This window comes from Emys orbicularis, chromosome 2 (assembly GCF_028017835.1).
Source record: "Emys orbicularis isolate rEmyOrb1 chromosome 2, rEmyOrb1.hap1, whole genome shotgun sequence".
Lineage (NCBI taxonomy): Eukaryota > Metazoa > Chordata > Testudines > Emydidae > Emys > Emys orbicularis.
This window is the reverse complement of record NC_088684.1, coordinates 124400531-124418980: the sequence shown is the minus strand read 5'-3', so window position 1 is coordinate 124418980 and position 18450 is coordinate 124400531. Positions and strand designations below refer to the sequence as shown.

At 46.3% G+C, this 18450-nt stretch overlaps 2 protein-coding genes across 2 annotated transcripts in view; one reads left to right on the top strand and one right to left on the bottom strand.

Moving 5' to 3' along the window:
* PIGN (phosphatidylinositol glycan anchor biosynthesis class N) overlaps positions 1 to 5451 on the bottom strand; it is a 173020-nt gene extending 167569 nt beyond the window's left edge. Inside the window, exons 1-2 of the mRNA XM_065398121.1 lie at positions 5393 to 5451; positions 4812 to 4906 (exon numbers count right to left, since the gene is read on the bottom strand). The gene's annotated coding sequence lies outside the window, so the exon portion shown is untranslated. The remainder of the gene's footprint in view (positions 1 to 4811; positions 4907 to 5392) is intronic.
* A 655-nt stretch (positions 5452 to 6106) lies between these two features.
* The window catches only part of RELCH (RAB11 binding and LisH domain, coiled-coil and HEAT repeat containing), a 124693-nt gene continuing 112349 nt past the window's right edge, over positions 6107 to 18450 (top strand). The window contains exon 1 of the mRNA XM_065398797.1: positions 6107 to 6599. Within this exon, the coding sequence (XP_065254869.1) occupies positions 6107 to 6599 (493 nt within the window). The remainder of the gene's footprint in view (positions 6600 to 18450) is intronic.

Below are 18450 nucleotides of genomic sequence, written 5' to 3'. Positions count from 1 at the left end.
AATGTCTAGCAACGAAAGTGAGCTTTTATTTTGTATGTGGAACTTGCTAGTTAACCATGCCTTTTGTCAACTCTAGCTTAGACTTCTCTAATGTAACTCACATCAAGCTACACCTTATGCAAGGCACTGCATTTAGCCGTATGGAGTGGAAATCCATCAACTTCATGAAAAAACTCGTACAGATACAGACAGACATCATCTTCCTTTCCAAATGCAAGCAGATGGACATCATACCAAAAGGACTAAAGGTAAAAAATCCATTACAATCTACATATCACACAGACTATGCTGAGAGACTGTGTCACACACTCTCAAAGAAACTGTGAAACCACCTGATCAGCATCCTATACAGCAAACAGGGAAAGATTAAGAATGAGCTCTCAAAACTGGATACTCTCATAAGAAACCAACCTTCCACACAAACTTCCTCATGGATAGACTTTACAAAAACTAGACAAGCCTTTTACAAGACAAACTTTGCCTCTCTACAAAGGAAAAAGGACACTAAACTATCTAAACTGCTACATGCCACAAGGAGCCACAACAGTAGTTCCCTTAACCCACCCAGCAATATTGTTAATCTTTCCAGCTATACTCTTAGCCCAGCAGAAGAGTCTGTCCTATCTCGGGGCCTCTCCTTTTGTCCCTCCAGACCCACGAACATGATACAGTTCTGCGGTGACCTAGAATCCTACTTTCGACGTCTCCGACTCAAAGAATATTTCCAACATACCTCTGAACAGCATACTAACCCACAGAATCCCCCCTACCAGCACTACAAAAAAAAAAGGATTCTGTGTGGACTCCTCCGGACGGTCGAAACAACAGACTGGATTTCTACATAGATTGCTTCCGTCAACGTGCAAAGGCTGAAATTGTGGAAAAGCAACATCACTTACCCCATAACCTCAGCCATGCTGAACACAACGCCATCTACAGCCTCAGAAACAACCCTGACATCATTATCAAAAAGGCTGACAAAGGAGGTGCTGTCGTCATCATGAATAAATTGGAATATGACCAAGAGGCTGCTAGACAGCTCTCTAACACCACATTCTACAGGCCATTATCCTCTGATCCCACTGAGGATTACCTAAAGAAACTACACCATCTGCTAAAAAAACTCCCTGACAAAGCACAGGAACAAATCTGTACAGACACATGCCTAGAACCCCGACCAGGGACATTCTATTTGCTACCCAAGATCCATAAACCTGGAAATCCTGGACGCCCCATCATCTCAGGCATTGGCACCCTAACATCAGGCTTGTCTGGTTATGTGGACTCTCTCCTCAGACCCTACGCTACCAGCACTCCTAGCTATCTTCGAGACACCACTGACTTCCTGAGGAAACTACAATCCATCGGTGATCTTCCAGAAAACACCATCCTGGCCACTATGGACGTAGAAGCCCTCTACACCAATATTCCACACAAAGATGGACTACAAGCTATCAGGAACAGTATCCCCGATAATGTCACAGCTAACCTGGTGGCTGAACTCTGTGACTTTGTCCTCACCCACAACTATTTCACATTTGGGGACAATATATACCTTCAAGTCAGCGGCACTGCTATGGGTACCCGCATGGCCCCACAGTATGCCAACATTTTTATGGCTGACTTAGAACAACGCATCCTTAGCTCTCGTCCCCTAACGCCCCTACTCTACTTGCGCTACATTGATGACATCTTCATCATCTGGACCCATGGAAAAGAAACCCTTGAGGAATTCCACCATGATTTCAATAATTTCCATCCCACCATCAACCTCAGCCTAGATCAATCCACACAAGCGGTCCATTTCCTGGACACTACTGTGCTAATAAGCGATGGTCACATAAATACCACCCTATACCGGAAACCTACTGACCGCTACACTTACCTACATGCCTCTAGCTTCCATCCAGGACACACCACACGATCCATTGTCTACAGCCAAGCTCTAAGATATAACCGCATTTGCTCCAATCCCTCAGATAAAGACAAGCACCTACAAGATCTCTATCAAGCATTCTTAAAACTACAATACCCACCTGCTGAAGTGAAAAAACAGATTGACAGAGCCAGATGAGTACCCAGAAGTCACCTCCTACAAGACAGGGCCAACAAAGAAAATAACAGAACACCACTAGCTGTCACCTTCAGCCCCCAACTAAAACCTCTCCAGCGCATCATCAGAGATCTACAACCTATCCTGAAAGATGATCCTTTACTCTCACAGATCTTGGGAGACAGACCTGTCCTCGCTTACAGACAACCCCCCAACCTAAAGCAAATACTCACCAGCAACCACACATCACTGAACAAAAACACTGACCCAGGAACCTATCCTTGTAACAAAGCCCGATGCCAACTCTGTCCACATATCTATTCAAGTGACATCATCATAGGGCCTAATCACATCAGCCATACCATCAGGGGCTCGTTCACCTGCACATCTACCAATGTGATATATGCCATCATGTGCCAGCAATGCCCCTCTGCCATGTACATTGGCCAAACCGGACAGTCTCTACGCAAAAGAATTAATGGACACAAATCTGACATCAGGAATCATAATACTCAAAAACCAGTGGGAGAACACTTTAACCTGTTTGGCCATTCTATGACAGACCTGCGGGTGGCTATCTTAAAACAGAAAAACTTCAAAAACAGACTCCAACGAGAGACTGCTGAGCTGGAATTGATATGCAAACTAGACACAATCAACACAGGATTAAATAAAGACTGGGAATGGCTGAGCCATTACAAACATTGAATCTATCTCCCCTTGTAAGTATTTTCACACTTGCTTCTTATCAAACTGTCTGTACTGAGCCATCTTGATTATCACTTCAAAAGTTTTTTTTCTCTTACTTAATTGGCCTCTCAGAGTTGGTAAGACAACTCCCACCTGTTCATGCTCTCTGTATGTGTGTGTATATATATCTCCTCAATATATGTTTCACTCTATATGCATCCGAAGAAGTGGGTTGTAGCCCACGAAAGCTTATGCTCTAATAAATTTGTTAGTCTCTAAGGTGCCACAAGTACTCCTGTTCTTTTTGCTACACCTTAAAGGCATTCAGAAGATTGAATTAGCCACTTCCAACACACTAAGCAATGCTTTTTGAAGATAGAACTTTATAATGCTGTGCCATAGTTAACTGTTGTTTCTGAGTAGCTTCCAGGGGGAGTCTCAAATGTTGATTTTGACTTTACAAAGACCTAAACATATTGGGACCTGACTAATCTATGGCATGTCTACAATATGGAAATTTTCTAACCAATTTTAAAGACTGTTCAGCCAAACCAGTTAGTCGTAGATTTGAACACCAGCTAGAGCCACAGTGTAGCTCCAGTTTTAAGTGATTCAGTAAATATAGGTCAGGATGCCTGGAGTCATCAAAACTCAGATCCACCGTACAGTGCTAACTAGTTTTAAAATTAGTTTACCTGAACTGGGGGTTTAATACTGGTTAGAAATCATCCCCCATATAGCGAAACACTGCTCTTCAAGTAATATCTTCAGTGTTGTGATCTTTAAGAGGCGCTCAAACAGCTGCCAATTTACAGTTCTCGGAACCTAATCAAGTAAGGATTGAGAATTTGTCTATACTGAGAATTTGCTGCTTTACCGCGTTATATCCGAATTCGTGTTATATCGGGTCACGGTCTATCGGGGTAGAGTTGTACATAGGCCAAGCTATACAGCCAGTGAGAGAACACAGTATACTAAGCTATTTCCTGTAACTTACAGGCAGAGAATGGGGCCACCAAAGCTATTCCTCTGCCTGTAACACGCTGGGGGCCTGATTTTCCTTTCACTTACACCAGTGGAAATCTGGCATCAAGTTTTCCAATTTTCACCAAAATCAACAGATTTGTGCCCCATGCCATCTAGAATATTCCCTGAAATTTTGGAGTTGAGTGGATGCAGTGTCCAAGTTATTACATTAGTCAGATGAACAGAGAAATAAGATTGAGTTGAGCACAGGACCTCACTTGGCTCAGGCAATACTGAGCAATCATTATGATATTATCACAGTTTTCTTGGGGAAAGGCAAGTGTGGAAGATTTGATGCTTTTATTAATTATTTTTACCTCTGCAAAACAGTCATGAAAATTTACCAGTTCTATAGGAGAGTGAGCTGGCCTCCACTAATTGTGCAGACACAAATGTTTATTACTTTCCTATCAATTTTTACTGTAGTCAATTCAGCTGAACAGGCACCACACAGCACACATTTGGGTCTGGAGAGATCTTTATTACTGGTGATACATAAAATAGAAAGAACCCAGCTAGACTCTCTGAGCCAATGCTGAGTTTGTAGGAAAGGAAGATGAGGGGAAACCAGCTCTGGTGAGCAGGACAAATTTCAACTTGAAGTCATTGAGAAAAGCAATGTGTAAGCACACTGCAGCAATTTAGCTCAAACTGCCAGTTTGCTTTGGCCCTCCAGCTAGTTCTCACTGTAACCCAGGGAGCAAAACTCGACCTGCTCAGGATAATTATTGATTTCCGGTCATCTGTAGTGTTGTTGGAGCTGTGTTGATCCCAGAATACTAAAAAGAGAAGATGAGTGAGCTAGTATCTACTGGTGAAAGAGACAAGCTTTCAACCTACACAGACAGGAAGAGCTCTACGTAGTTCACAAGCTTGTCTCTCTCACCAACAGAAGTTGGTCCAATAAAAAAAAATGGTTTCAGAGTAGCAGCCGTGTTAGTCTGTATCCGCAAAAAGAACAGGAGTACTTGTGGCACCTTAGAGACTAGTGCCACAAGTACTCCTGTTCTTTTTGCCAATAAAAAAATGTTACTTGACCCACCTTGGCTCTCAGATATCATTGGTCATTGTAACCTCGCCCCTCCATCACGGCTGCCTGTATCCGGGCGTCGGGTGGAATCTCCTGCATGGGCAACACTCATGCCGGGTTATGTCTGGCTGCTGCCATGCAAGACCCTAGGGCTCGTGTCCAGCGCCGGACACCCTGCGGGGCTCTGCACAGCGGTCCCCCGAGGACAGCAAAGAGAGTGTCTCGGCGGCAGCTCCCTGGCTGCCCCCGTAGAGTTGTCACCTCTGAGAGGCAATAAACCGGGACACTGGGGATGAGCCTGCGCCCGCAAACCAGGCGAGCTGCAGCGCGCAGGGAGCAGCCGCACAGCCACCTCCCGGCGGTATCCGGACAGGCAGCAACGCTCGTCCCCGCCCCCCCTCACCTGCTAGCGACCGAGCCAACCACCGCCCCCGGCTCCGCCCGGCCGGCCGAGCACCAGCCACCCCGCAGAGCGCGCCGGAAGCCCCAGCGGCGCGGCGAAGCTGTTACAGATCAGGAGGCACAGCCGCTCCGGCGCCCCGCTCCCAACCAGAGGAGCGAACTGCGCAAGCGCCGCCCCCACAGCTACTTACTAGCTCACGGGCAGTCAGCGCCGGCACCAACGTTCGCCCCACGAGGCCGTTCCGGGTTCGCGGATACTCTCGCGAGACCTAGCAGCCTATCGCTCCGCCCCTAGCTTGTTTCTCGTCCCAGCCACTGATCCCGGCTGTCACCACCCACCCACTTCCGCCTCCAGGCCGCGTCCCTTCCACTTGCAAAAGAGGTCAGCCCCCATCACGTGCTTCCACAAGCGAGGCCCCGCCCCTTTACTCATCCAGCTCCGACCTTCCCACGCTGTATGCCTCTCTTAACATAAACTCCGCCCATCACCCTAATATTTCCTTATGGCTCCAGCCTCCCCTGTGTATCCGTCACCCGTAGGCCCCGCCACTTCGCCCTTCCCAGGCTTCTGCTCAGGCCCCGCCTCCACCTCTTCATTTGCACCTGACAGGGGAAGGGGGCGGAGCCTCCGATTCCGGCCCCAACCGTTGCCGGCGGTTGGATGGGGAAGTCTCGCGAGAGTTGTCACCCGGAAGCCGGCAGAGGAGGGTGAGGGAGACAGGAAGAGAGTCGCGGCTGCTTCCTTGCTAGTGGCGGCGGCGTCCGTAGTAGCGACTGGGGCGGCGCGCCCGAGGCTGGTCCCGGCGCCGCGGGGTTGGAGGGGCGGCGCAGCAGCAGGAGCCGGGGGTGTCGCTGGGCCGGCCAGGCGGGCGAAGGTGGCTGCGCGGCCCGTGTCGCGCTGTAAGATGGCGGCGGCGGGCGGAGGCAGCAGCGTGAACCCGTTTCTCAGCGACTCCGAGGAGGAGGAGCCGGAGGAGCCGAGAGCCGGCGGCAGCAACGACCCCGGCCTGGGAGGCCCGCTCTCCCCGCAGCAGCACGAGGAGGAGGAGCCGGCGGTGGGGGGTCCCGGGGCGCTGCCGGGTCTGCGGGCGGCGGCCCCCGGGGAGGCCGGCTGGGCCGGGCCCGGCGCAGGAGAGCCCCCCCGGGTGCCTGTGGACGCGCTGGCGGCGCAACTGCTACGGGACCAGTTCCTGCTGACGGCGCTGGAGCTGCACACGGAGCTGCTGGAGAGTGGCCGCGAGCTGCCCCGCCTGCGCGACTATTTCTCCAACCCGGGCAACTTCGAGCGGCAGAGCGGCACCCCGCCCGCGGGGGGAGCCCCGGGCCTCTGGGGAACTGCCGGAGCGGCGCTGGGGGGAGCGGCAGCAAGCGGCAAGGAGCCCGGCCCCGGGCAGCTCAGTAAGTGACCCTCGCTTGCCACAGGGAAGAAGGGGAGTGTGCCCTGCCGGAGTCTCTACGAGGCGGGAGTTAGCGGTGGGAGGGGTGCGACGGGGGCGTAGAGGAGAGATGTCTGGTGGCTGGACCTAGGTGTGTCTGGGAGGCGTGCGGGGGACCGGTGTGTAGGGGGGCTTGACGTACCTGGGTGCTGGTATGGGCTTGTGTACACGGGTTGGATGCTGCGCCGAAGGTGCAGCGTGGAAAAAACGGAGCATGAGACTGGAGGGGATGAAGTAAGCGGGATCATTGGGGGGGGCTTGCTAGTAGTGCAGCAGTGTTAAAGCCAGGCTGTTATATTTTCTAGTGTAAGGTCAACAGGACTCAGTAGAAAATCTCTAACCATGTTAGCTAGAAGTCATCTTGTTTTGAGTTGTGTGTGATTAAATTTTAAGGCAATCCTTGTGGGGAGAGAGGTAGGCATTTCTGCTTTAATACTGGCCCATTCTCACGTTTATTTTTCTTATCTGACACACCAGTCAGATCACACATTCATGGTTCCACTGGGAGTAAGTTTTCCTTGGCCTGGGAATAGGAGGAAATATATTTTGGCTTATGACTGATAATCCTAAAGTCTATAATTTCCAACATGAGCTGTCAAAATTTACCATTAAAAGGTTAATGTATTGACCCTGGCAACATAAGAAACAACATTCTGAATACCTTAATACTTTTATTAAGTTTCAGGGGTCTTAGCTGTTGAAACACAGAGTACAATTACTTCCATAATTAGTGCTAGCAGGTTTAGAGAGCACCAACTGTCTATGTCCTGTCATCTCTCTAAAATGTTTTGGAGGAAAATGTGTATAATCAGTATTGGGTGGGTTTTTTGTGGTTTTTGTTTGTTTGTTTTTTGTGGTTTTTTTGAGTAAGGCAGGCAAAGATAGTGTGTGGGAAGTTGTCCTAGACCTTACTGCTGCTATGTATCACTGAATGCCTTTATTTATGGATGAACAGATGAAAATATACTTGCATTATTTACATAAATACCTGTTTTTCATCAAGACTCTCATGGTGATGACATGGGGTCTAAAACACAAGTCTTAAGGTAGCTAAAAGATTAGATGAATTCTATAAGAAGAAATGGTTTCCTTTCTCTCAGTCCCTTGGCTTCTAATTTGTGATTTACTGAAATCTTTATATTAAATGAAAGGGATGAAAGTGTTTGTGGTTAATAGAAACTTGGATGATATATACATATGTTCTAGTTCTACTTCAACAGAATATACATCTTGTGTGTAAGATGCCTCCCAAATAATGGGGCACCTTCATAAATAACATTACAAAATGGGGCACAAAACCATGTTATAGACTTAAACTTTGGAAATGGCTTTTGGGTTTTCATTTAATATCTTCAGCCACCCAAAAATTAAATTAAAGCTTGTACTGCTTCTTATTGTAAGAAGCAGACTAATACATGGTTATAGCTAAAATTATATCAATACACCCCAGTTATTGTATTATTGCTTTTGAATATTATTTTTGAAATGTTCAAGACATTATTTGCTTCTTGACAAGATTAGTGGGTTTTAAAAAGACTTGTGCTTTAGGGCCACATACTAGCGAAGATACTAAATTCACTTCCATCTGATTAAAAAGTGCCCATTTTAGAAGTCTAACTAGTCAGATTACTTAATTGATTTAATATTCTTATTGCTTTGTTAACATGAAATCTGGTTACTATTGGAGATAGAATACTAGACTAGATGGACCATAAGTCTGATCCAGAAAGTTAAGCAGGGGCAACTTCTACTAGTGACATAGAGGGCAAGATGATGAGAAGCCCAGCCCTACCTGGTAACTCTCAAGTATGGGGTTTCTGCCAGGATGTGAAGGGGGAATTCTAGGCCATATCTACACTACAGCGGCACATCTATGGTGCTGCAGCTGTGCCGCTGTAATGACATAGCATAGATGCCTTCTACATTGACTGAAGGGGATTTTCCATTGAAGTAGACTATGTCTGCACTTAAGACGCACAGCTGCACCACTGTAGCACTTTAGTGTAGAGGGTTTCTTCAGTGACGAGGGTTTCTTCTGTCACTAAAGGTAATCCACCTCCCTGAGGGGCAGTAGCTGAGTTGATGGAAGAATTCTTCCATTGCCCTAGCACAGTCTACACTAGAGATTAGGTTGGTTTAACTACATTTCCGGGGGTGTGGATTTTTCACACCTCTGAGACACAGCTATGTCGATGTAACTTTTCAGCATAGAACAGCCAGAGTTAATTCATCTCAGAGATGCGGTAGTGAGGCCACCAGAAGAATTCTTCCATTGACCTAGCTGTATCCATACTGGGGGTTAGGTTGACTTAAGTGCTCGGGACACACAATTTTTCATAGCCCTTAACAATGTGCTAAGATCTAATTTCTAGGTTTAGGCCAGGTGGCTTCACTTGCAGAAGATCTGAGTTAGAACGGAGCCAAGTATGGGTGGGTAGCAGCTTTAGATTTCCTTTCCTGGGCTTTAGTGCTTTGAGAGCAAACCCTCTAGAACAGGGGTCTCAAACACGCGGCCTGGGAAAGGACTCTGCGGCCCGCGAGCTCCTCGCACCCCCCCCCCCCCCAGCGTTTACCTAGAGCGGCTCCAGCCCGACGTGCACCGGGGTAAGGGCAGGCTCCCTGCCTGCCCTGCCCCCTGCCGCTCTGGGAAGCGTGGGGAAGGGGGGGCACAGGGCTCGGTGTGTTGCTCTTGCTTCAGGCAGCGCCCCCAGCAGCTCCCATTGGCCGCAGCTCCCCGTTCCCGGCCAATGGGAGCTGCTGGGGGTGGTGCCTGAAGCAACAGCAAGACACAGACCCCTGTGCCCCTCCTCCCCCAGGTTCTGGCCACTTCCCCGAGTGGTGCGGGGGCAGGCAGGCGGCCTGCCCTGCCCCGGGTGCGTGTTGGGCCGGAGCCCGCCCCCCCCCGAGCCCCTCCTGCAGCCCAACCCCATGCTGTATCCCGCACCCCTCCTGCAGCCCAACCCCCTGCTGTACCCCACACCCCTCCTGCACCTCACACCCCAACTCCCTGCCCTGAGCCCCACACCTCTCCTGTCCTCCCTGGGGGCAGGAAGGGGGCAGAGTTGGGGTGGGGATTTCAGGGAAGGGGTTGGAATGGGGGCAGGGCCTCATGGAAGGGGTGGAGTGGGGGCGGGGCCAAGGGTGGCGGGGGGAGTTGTCAGTAATGCGGCCCTCGGCCAATGTACTAGTCCTCATGTGGCCCTCGTGGTCATTTGAGTTTGAGACCCCTGCTCTAGAAGATGCTGAAAAAGACTAGAGAGAGAGAGAGAACAACAGGGTTTTGAGCTAATTTAAGAAAGCCCTCTAATGCCTCTGGCCAAGCGTACACTAAAAAGTTAGGTTGGCACAGCTACATTGCTCAATTAGCCTAACACACACACACCCCGTCTAGACAACATTAGGTCAGTGGAAGAATTCTTCTGTTGACCTAGCTACCACCTCTTAATGAGGTGGAGTAAATTGAGTGACGGGAGAACCTTGAAGCACTGCAGCAGTAGCTGTTTGAGTGTAAACATGTGTTGATGTAGAAATTGAGGGCATGTTTACACTTAAAATGTTGCATCAGCACAGCTGCACCTCTACCACTTTAATGAAGACACTCTAAACCAATGGTTCTCAACCCGCGGGCTGCTTGTGGCCTGATCAGCACACAGCTGTGGCCCAAGTGGCAGCCTCAGGGCAATGCAGGTAGTATGTGTATTGTGTGGATGTGGCCCACGTAACCACACATAGAGCTGCATATGCAGCCCACTATGGTAAATAGGTTGAGAACCATTACTCTAAGCCAACGGGAGAGAATTCTTCTGTTGGCGTAGTTAATCCACCTCCTTAAAGAGGCAATAGCTATTTCAACGGGAGAAGCTCTCCAGCCAACAGAGCACTGTACTCAAGAGGTTAGGTCACTATAACTACGTAACTCAGGGTGTGGATTTTTCACACCCCGAGCGACATAGGTATACTGATATAGGTCTGTAGAGTAGACTAGACCTGAGTCTCTAAAGCTATGTCTATGATACAACCGCACGTCTATGGTGCTGCAGGTGTGCTGCTTTAGTGCCATAGTGAAGACACTCGCTACAGCAGTGAAAGGGGATTTTCCACTCAATAGTTAATCCACCACTCTGAGAGGCAGTAGCTAGGTTGAGAAAATTCTTCCATTGGCCTAGCAACATCTATCCTGGGGGTTACGGCAGCTTAATTAGGTCTTTCAGGGGTGTGAGGTTTTTCACACCCAGGTGATGTAGCTAGGTCAATCTAAATTTTAGTCGTAGACCAGGCCTAAATCACTCATGTTTGGTGATCCATTGAAAAATGTGTTTCAACTTGGCCAAATTTATTAGAGTTAAAAAGGTACTTTGCTTATGCACTGGTTTTTAAATTGCAACTGGATATATTTTACCAACCTTCAAATGTTCAACTCATATTATGCAAGTTAAGTGAATTTCTCATTCTGTTGCAATCTCAGTGTTTTATTGGTGATGTGACGGAATAAGAAAGTTGAGTGGAATTTCTCAATGTGCAGATGCATCTCTTCTGCAGTCTGAGGCTTTGTATGGAATGAGGCAAGGCTTTATAATATGCATGTATATAGAATAAGATTGAGGGCCTCAATCATTTACTCACTGAACAAATGTATCCATTTAACAACCCAAAGATTAAGTATGCAGTGGAATTTGTTTTTTTCACATTTCTTTTCATAATTAAGAAATTCTTCAGCTCAGAATACCCCAGTCAACCTTATATGGAAGACTACTGTTAGGATAATCATTTTAACTTATTTAATGCAAAGTAGCAGCTGGAAAAGACAGCTAGTAAGTAGCCTGTGGCCAGTAAACTGTCCATTGTTCACCAGCAAGTACTTTGCTCCATAGGCTACCAGTGGTTCGTAAAGTTCAGGATATTAGTTCAATGGAATAGTTCCTTTAATAATGACCATAAAAAAGATGGTAACTTTTGAGTTTTCAGAAACTTTCTCTGGCTTCACCTGAAACTGGTCAAATAAGGACTCCCAAAGACAATTAATATTCAAATGGTTCATGTTTTATATATTTCTGCAATAGTGTTCTCTCCATTATCAGGCAGCAACAATGCATTAGGATGTGGATGTAAACATAGAAACAATGGTCCTATTAGAACAGGGGTCGGCAACGTTCGGCACGCGGCTCGCCAGGGTAAGCACCCTAGCGGGCTGGGCCAGTTTATTTACCTGCTGACGCGGCAGGTTCGGCCGATCGCGGCCCCCACTCGCCGCGGTTCGCCGTCCCGGTCCAATGGGGGCAGCGGGAAGCGGCGCAGGCTGAGGGATGTGCTGGCCGCGGCTTCCCGCCGCCCCCATTGGCCCGGGACGGCGAACCGCGGCCAGTGGGGGCCGCGATCGGCCGAACCTGCCACGTCAGCAGGTAAATAAACTGGCCCGGCCCGCTAGGGTGCTTACCCTGGCGAGCCGCGTGCTGAACGTTGCCGACCCCTGTATTAGAAATTCAGATGCAGACATTCTTTTCAACAACCCTGCCCTTTCCAGATTAATGAAGATACCTACATGAACATAGAGCTAACTCTATTACTTGAAGTACACCACTAAGGGCTTCCCTTTAATGCTTTACAAAGCTTCATTACCCTTTACAGTCCTCTGATTGGTTTTCAAGCTGTGTAACAGTGCTCACACCCAAGCAAACTCAAAATAATTTTGCACCCACAGTCTTCTCTGCAGCAGCACTGCAATATCAATTGAGGCATACTGAGTTTACATAAAATTCCATTTCCAATTCCTGAATCTTGTTTTCCACCCCCACTAAGTTTTGGTGGCTCCTTTGAGGAGGCATGTTATGCACTGACAGCCTTAACACTGTGCCTTGAGAACAGCAGGTCAAGAAATAATACTGACTGTGTGGGAAAACTGTGCTCTTCAGTGATGTGTTTGATGCATTCTTTCAACAAAATGCCCAGAGAGCATTCAGCCTGTAATGTTTGAACCAACTGGAATCCTAAAAACTACCAGCAGGTTTCTTATGGTCATGGCTATGCAAAACTGCCAAATCTTTACAGTTTTTAAAATTTTAACAAGGGACAGATTTTTTTTTTCCTGCTCCTACTCCCCTAAAGTGAAATTTGTATGTGTTTTCCAACAGTCATTTCAGATTATGGCAATATTATGAGTTATGTTGTTAAATCTACTAACAAACAAATACAGGCTGTTAACACCAATTCCATTCAGTAAATTCTTTAAACTGCTTTTTCAGTTGTTGTGAAATTCTCTGTTTCAACGCTCAGGGTCTACGGTCCAGGGACTGCACCAGGATAGCTATGATGCTATAGTTATGTCAATATAACCCTGTAGTATAGATGCAGCATACTCTGATGGAGGGTTTTTTTCCATTCATGTGGGATCACCAGCTCCACAAGCATCTGTAACTGGGTTGACAGAATCATCCTTCCCTTGACCTAGCTGAGCCTACATTGGCAGTTCGGTCGGCATAGCTACGCTGCTCAGGAACATGGAATTTTCACACCAGTTGGAATTATTAATATTGATATTTGAAACCAACAAACACTAGTGTAACCATAAATTCCTTTATTAAATCCAAAGGCCAAATGATATTTATACAATTGCTCTAAACATGCCTAAAAAAGTCTAACTAATAAGCAATCTAGTAAATCCAATCAGTAACAAAAGAATTATAAGCATTTGAATAAGTTACTTGCAAATAGGCTAAACCTGGGGGTGCTTAAGACCCATATTGGCTGGCTCCAACATGGTCAGGCAGGTATTAGCAATGAACCCTTTAAGAGTTTACTTATTATACCCTTTAACAAACAAGTGATGTCATTGCCAATTACTGTCTTCAGCTAAAAACCAATTTGAATCAGTTCACCCTTTTTTCCAGTCTTAATCCAGATAAGATTTACAAACTCCTTTTTTCCCAAGGATCTTCCTCCTTATCTCTTCCCCTCCTTCCTGCTAACCAACAGTTTTTCTTTGCACCTGGGTTTACATAGGTTTTAACACTAGTGTGTGGTTTGGGGAAGGGCTGTGTTGGCTCATTTTAAAACAGATTGTCTTTGTTTTAATTTAAAACCATCTGCAGTCACCCTTGTCAGTCAGAGGCCTTCTTTTTTAAAACTTCCCCCTATTCATTAGTTATTTTTTGAACCAGATATCCTCCCTATTTCATTCTTTTCGACCTTATAATTCATTCTTTTCAAGGCCTTCCTTCTACTTGTTAGTCAGGGCCTTTCTTTACAACACACATATATTTCCTTAACCAATAAGCTAACTTTACTTCTTTAATTTTATACTTATCGTACAACATCCCTGACTGACATAGCTGTGTCCAGCTACATTAGATCGGACCTTAGCCTCTGAACTCCAAATGAGTGGTACTGTACTGAAAATGATGAAAGCAAGCAAGAAAGTGTGAATATGCTGTAAGAAGAAAGGAGTGTTTTGCTGGACACTTACTAGTACCAGTTCTCAAACCTAAATCATAGGCAAAGTGATTGAGGCGAGTACATAATCGTGATAATTGCTCTATTGTGCTAGGCATTGTACAAATATATAGTAAAAAGTTTCTTCTCCAAAGAGTTAACAGTCTAAAGTTAGAAAAGTAGAAGTGGGTGTAACAGTCAAAGGAAAAAGTAAGGAGCAGATGAAGGTAACAATGATGGGCACTTGTCATTGCATCAGCGACCTATACAGTATGCAGTTTTTGATGATTGTCAGCTTAAAAAGTGAGTATGTGCTAATAAAATTTGCAGATGACACAAAGTTGGGAGATACTGCAAATATGGAGGAGGACTGGAATATCATACAAGAAGACTTGGACAACTTTGTAAAGTGGAGTAATAGAAATAGGATGAAATTTAATAGTGCAAAGTCATGCACTTAGGGACTAACAAGAAGAATTTTTGCTATAAGCTGGGGATGTATCAGGTGGAAGTGACAAAGGGGAGAAAAACCTGAGTGTATTGGTTGATCACAGGATGACTAAGCTGCCAGTGTGGTGCAGCCATGAAAAAGGCTAATGCAGTGCTAGGATGCATCAGGAGAGGTATTTCCAGTTGAGACAGGGAAGTGTTAGTACCATTATACACAGCACTGCTGCGACCACACCTGGAATACTGTATGCAGTTCTGATCTCCCATGTTTAAGAAAGATGAATTCAAACTGGAACAGGTGCAGAGAAGGACTACTAGGATGATCCGAGGAATGGAGTCAAACTGGAACAGGGGCATAGAAGGGCTTAGAATGATCTGGGGAATGGAAAAACCTACCTTATGAGAGGAGACTCAAGGAGCGTGGCTTGTTTAGCCTAACCAAAAGAAGGCTGAGGGGAGCTATGATGGCTCAATAATACCAGCGAGGGAGAGGAGTTATTTAAATGAAGTGCCAATGTGGACACAAGAACAAATGAATATAAACTGGCCCTCAACAAGTTTAGGCTTGAAATTAGGTGAAGGTTTCTAACCATCAGATGAGTGAAGTTTTGGAACAGCCTTCCAAGGGGTATAGTGGGGGGGCAAAAAGCGTAAGCTTCAAGACTGAGCTTGATAAGTTTATGGAGGGGATGACATGATGGGACTGCCAATAATGCCAGCCTCAATTCCCCATTTGTCCACTTCTCCCACAAGCACCTAACAGCAAATATCTCCAAGGGCTGGTGAGGGGACACTAGATGGAGAGGGCTCTGAGTTACTGCAGAAAATTATTTCCCAGGTGTCTGGCTGGTGGGTCTTGCCCACATGCTCAGGGTCTAACTGATCGCCATATTTGGGGTTAAGAAGGAATTTTCCCCAGGGTCAGATTGGCAGAGACCCTGGGGTTTTTTCGCTGTCCTCTGCAACATGGGGACTGGGTCAATTGCAGGTTTAAATTAATGTAAATGGTGCATTCTCTGTAATGTGAAGTCTTTTTAAATCATGATTTGAGGACTTCAGTAACTCAGCCAGAGGTTCTGGGTCTATTACAGGAGTGAGTGGGTGAGATTCTCTGGCCGGCAATATGCAGGCGGTCACACTAGATGATCATGATGGTCCCTTCTGACCTTAATGAGTCTAATTGGCATTTTCCTATAGAAATTATGGCAGCAATGGGGCTTTATTGACTCATTTGGGGAGGGCATTTCATTAATAAAGGGCAACATGGAAAAAAGTGAAAAAGTGCTTGTGGGAGAAATGGACAAATGGGGAGTTGAGGTTGGCATTATTGGCAGAGCAGAGGGGGTTGGAGACCGTGTAATAAAATAAATAAGGGGCAGAGTTGAGAAGGGTGGAGTGTTTTAAAAGGTGAGGATAAGAGACTTGAATTTGATGCTGTTGTGAAAGAGAGGGAGGCATTTCAGAACAGTCTCGGCAGCATTTTGAATGGACCTGCAGAGGGTTTGAGGATCAGGAGGGCCTGGAAGTGGGTGAGGCTTTAAGGGTATGCCTGCACTGCAGTGTAAGCCCAGAATTTGAATTCAGGTTTAAGCCTAAACCTCCCTTCTATCTATACACACATCACAGGTCCAAGCCTGAATCAAGACTGGATCTGGGGTTCTAACCCCTATTGCTTTGCAGTGTAGATGCAGCCCACTGGACTCTTGTTCTGGGAGTCCTCCAGAAGTCCCACGGTCCAACCTTCTTTGTCCTCTGAACACTCAAGTTTGATGGACAGTCAAGTTTTTCCACACTATGCTACAAACAAAGGGCTAGAATGGCCACATTTTAGGAGGGCGCTAGGAAGTCTGGGGATGTGTATGTGTATGGTCCCACACAATGCAGTGTAGATGCTGGAGACCCAGGTAGGGACCCAGGGTTCAACAATCCCTAACCTGGGATTACAAATGAGTGTAGATACTCAAGCCCTAGGTTAACAAACCTAGGGTCTGCTAACTTGAGTTCTACTAACCCTGGGCTTACATTGCAGCATAGACAAATTCAGAGATAGATGCAAAGTTATGAACCTGAGTGACTGTTATACAGATGGTGTTAACTAGTGGTGGGAAAACACTGTCAAAACCTGTCAAGTTTAAATTGACATACATTTACAAGGAGATGACTGAAAGACCAGGGTTTTGGGGATGGGGTTGGAGGTAGGGTTGCCAACTTGGTAATATTTAAAAATCGGACACTGCCTCTTCCCCTGAGGCCCCGCCCCCATCCACTCCTCTCCCCGCGCCCCCATCGCTAGCTGCTTTTCGCCTCCCACCTCCACCCCCCTCCCCACCTGGGTTAGGAGGGACTTGCCTGCGGAGCCAGGGCTGGGAGCTGCAGCCACCAGACGAAGGTAGAAGGTGGCCCCGGCTGAGTAGGGGCTGGAACAGGTGATGACCCAGCACCTCCCCTGCTTGCAGTAACCAGACTTTGGATGTCCAGTCAGTAGATCTGACCAGATGCTGTCAGGTCCCCTGGGCACCTGTCCACGGTAGTTGTAGGAGAGGAATTTGAGGCAACAGTTGTATAAGATACATTCCAGTGAGTTTAGAGATGAAAGGAGAAAGTAGCTGAAGGGGCAGGTGGGGTCAAGGGTGGTTTTCTATGATGGCATGACAACAGCGTGATTATATTTTGAGGGGAAGGAATCTGAGGGAATTTTTAAGAAGAAATTTGAAGGAGTGATCAAGAGACGTCAGCCAGTGGGAGCGAATGAGCATACTGAGCAGGCCTAGGGGTTAAGAGAACTGCAAGTAATCTCCAGGTCGCAAGGGAGCAGCTGTGGTAGGGGGAGGTGACCTAGGATCTTGTCAGCCTTCTCTTAAAATATGATTGGGGGTTGGAAGGTTTTTAGAAAATGTCAAATAGGCAGCTAGAATTGGGCGGGAGTTGGTGAACATGGAGGAGCAGTGCTGCTTGAACAGGAAGATGTCGTCTCCTTCAGTTCTGCCAAACTTGTTGTGGATGCTATCCATGTATTATTATTTGTATTGATCACAGTATTTTACCCATAGATCCTCAGGAACCTTTGTGTTTGTTGTTTACTAAGTGAAAGATTTTAATATCAAGAAGATTTATTTTGCAGTATTTGAACTTGTTAAAGTAAAAAACATAGTGGTAAATTACAAATTCTTGAAAAGTAAACTAAACATAAAGACATAATTAATAGGAGAAATAATGCAATTACTACTTATAATAAAGTTATTCTACATAGAATAAACATCAGCTTTTCACTTTAAGGAATATATAGCATAGTGTATGATGAATTGTGTGTGATGAGCGGGGAGTGGCATGGTGAAAGAGTAAAGAATGGTTGTCAGATGCCTGGTCTTTTGCAATACACACAAAAAAAATGCCTCAGAGTATCCAAATACTATTTACATAACTCAGTCGTTTTTCTCCCAACATTGGAAACTCCACACTCATAACAAGTACATTTATCCACAGATCCAAAATAACTCACCTCACTTCAAGCATTGAGTCTTATGCTGTGCAGAATGAAATCTCTATTGACAGCAATTAGATGGAATTCTGAAACATAGCACCTTCAAAATGTGATCTGTCACAGTGAAATGAGTCATAGGTAACTATATGCGTTGCTTTTGGCAGTGTGGCAAAGTTACAGCAAGACATATTTACTTCTGCTGCCGCTTGTTTAATGGCAAAATCTGAAAAAAGAGACTTGACAAATAACCCCTAAAAGCAACCTACAGACTTACATTTTGCAACATGTTACTGTCTGATGTGCATCTCTCCCTACCTCTTACTCTTGGGAGCAACTGTAACATTTTTTACTGTTGTCCCACATATCCCAGAATTCCCATCTGTGGAAGAAATGCTGACTCTGTATGCCTAGTACTTTGGTGCTGCCTGGTTAAAAAGCTACATTGCAGCATCCAAGT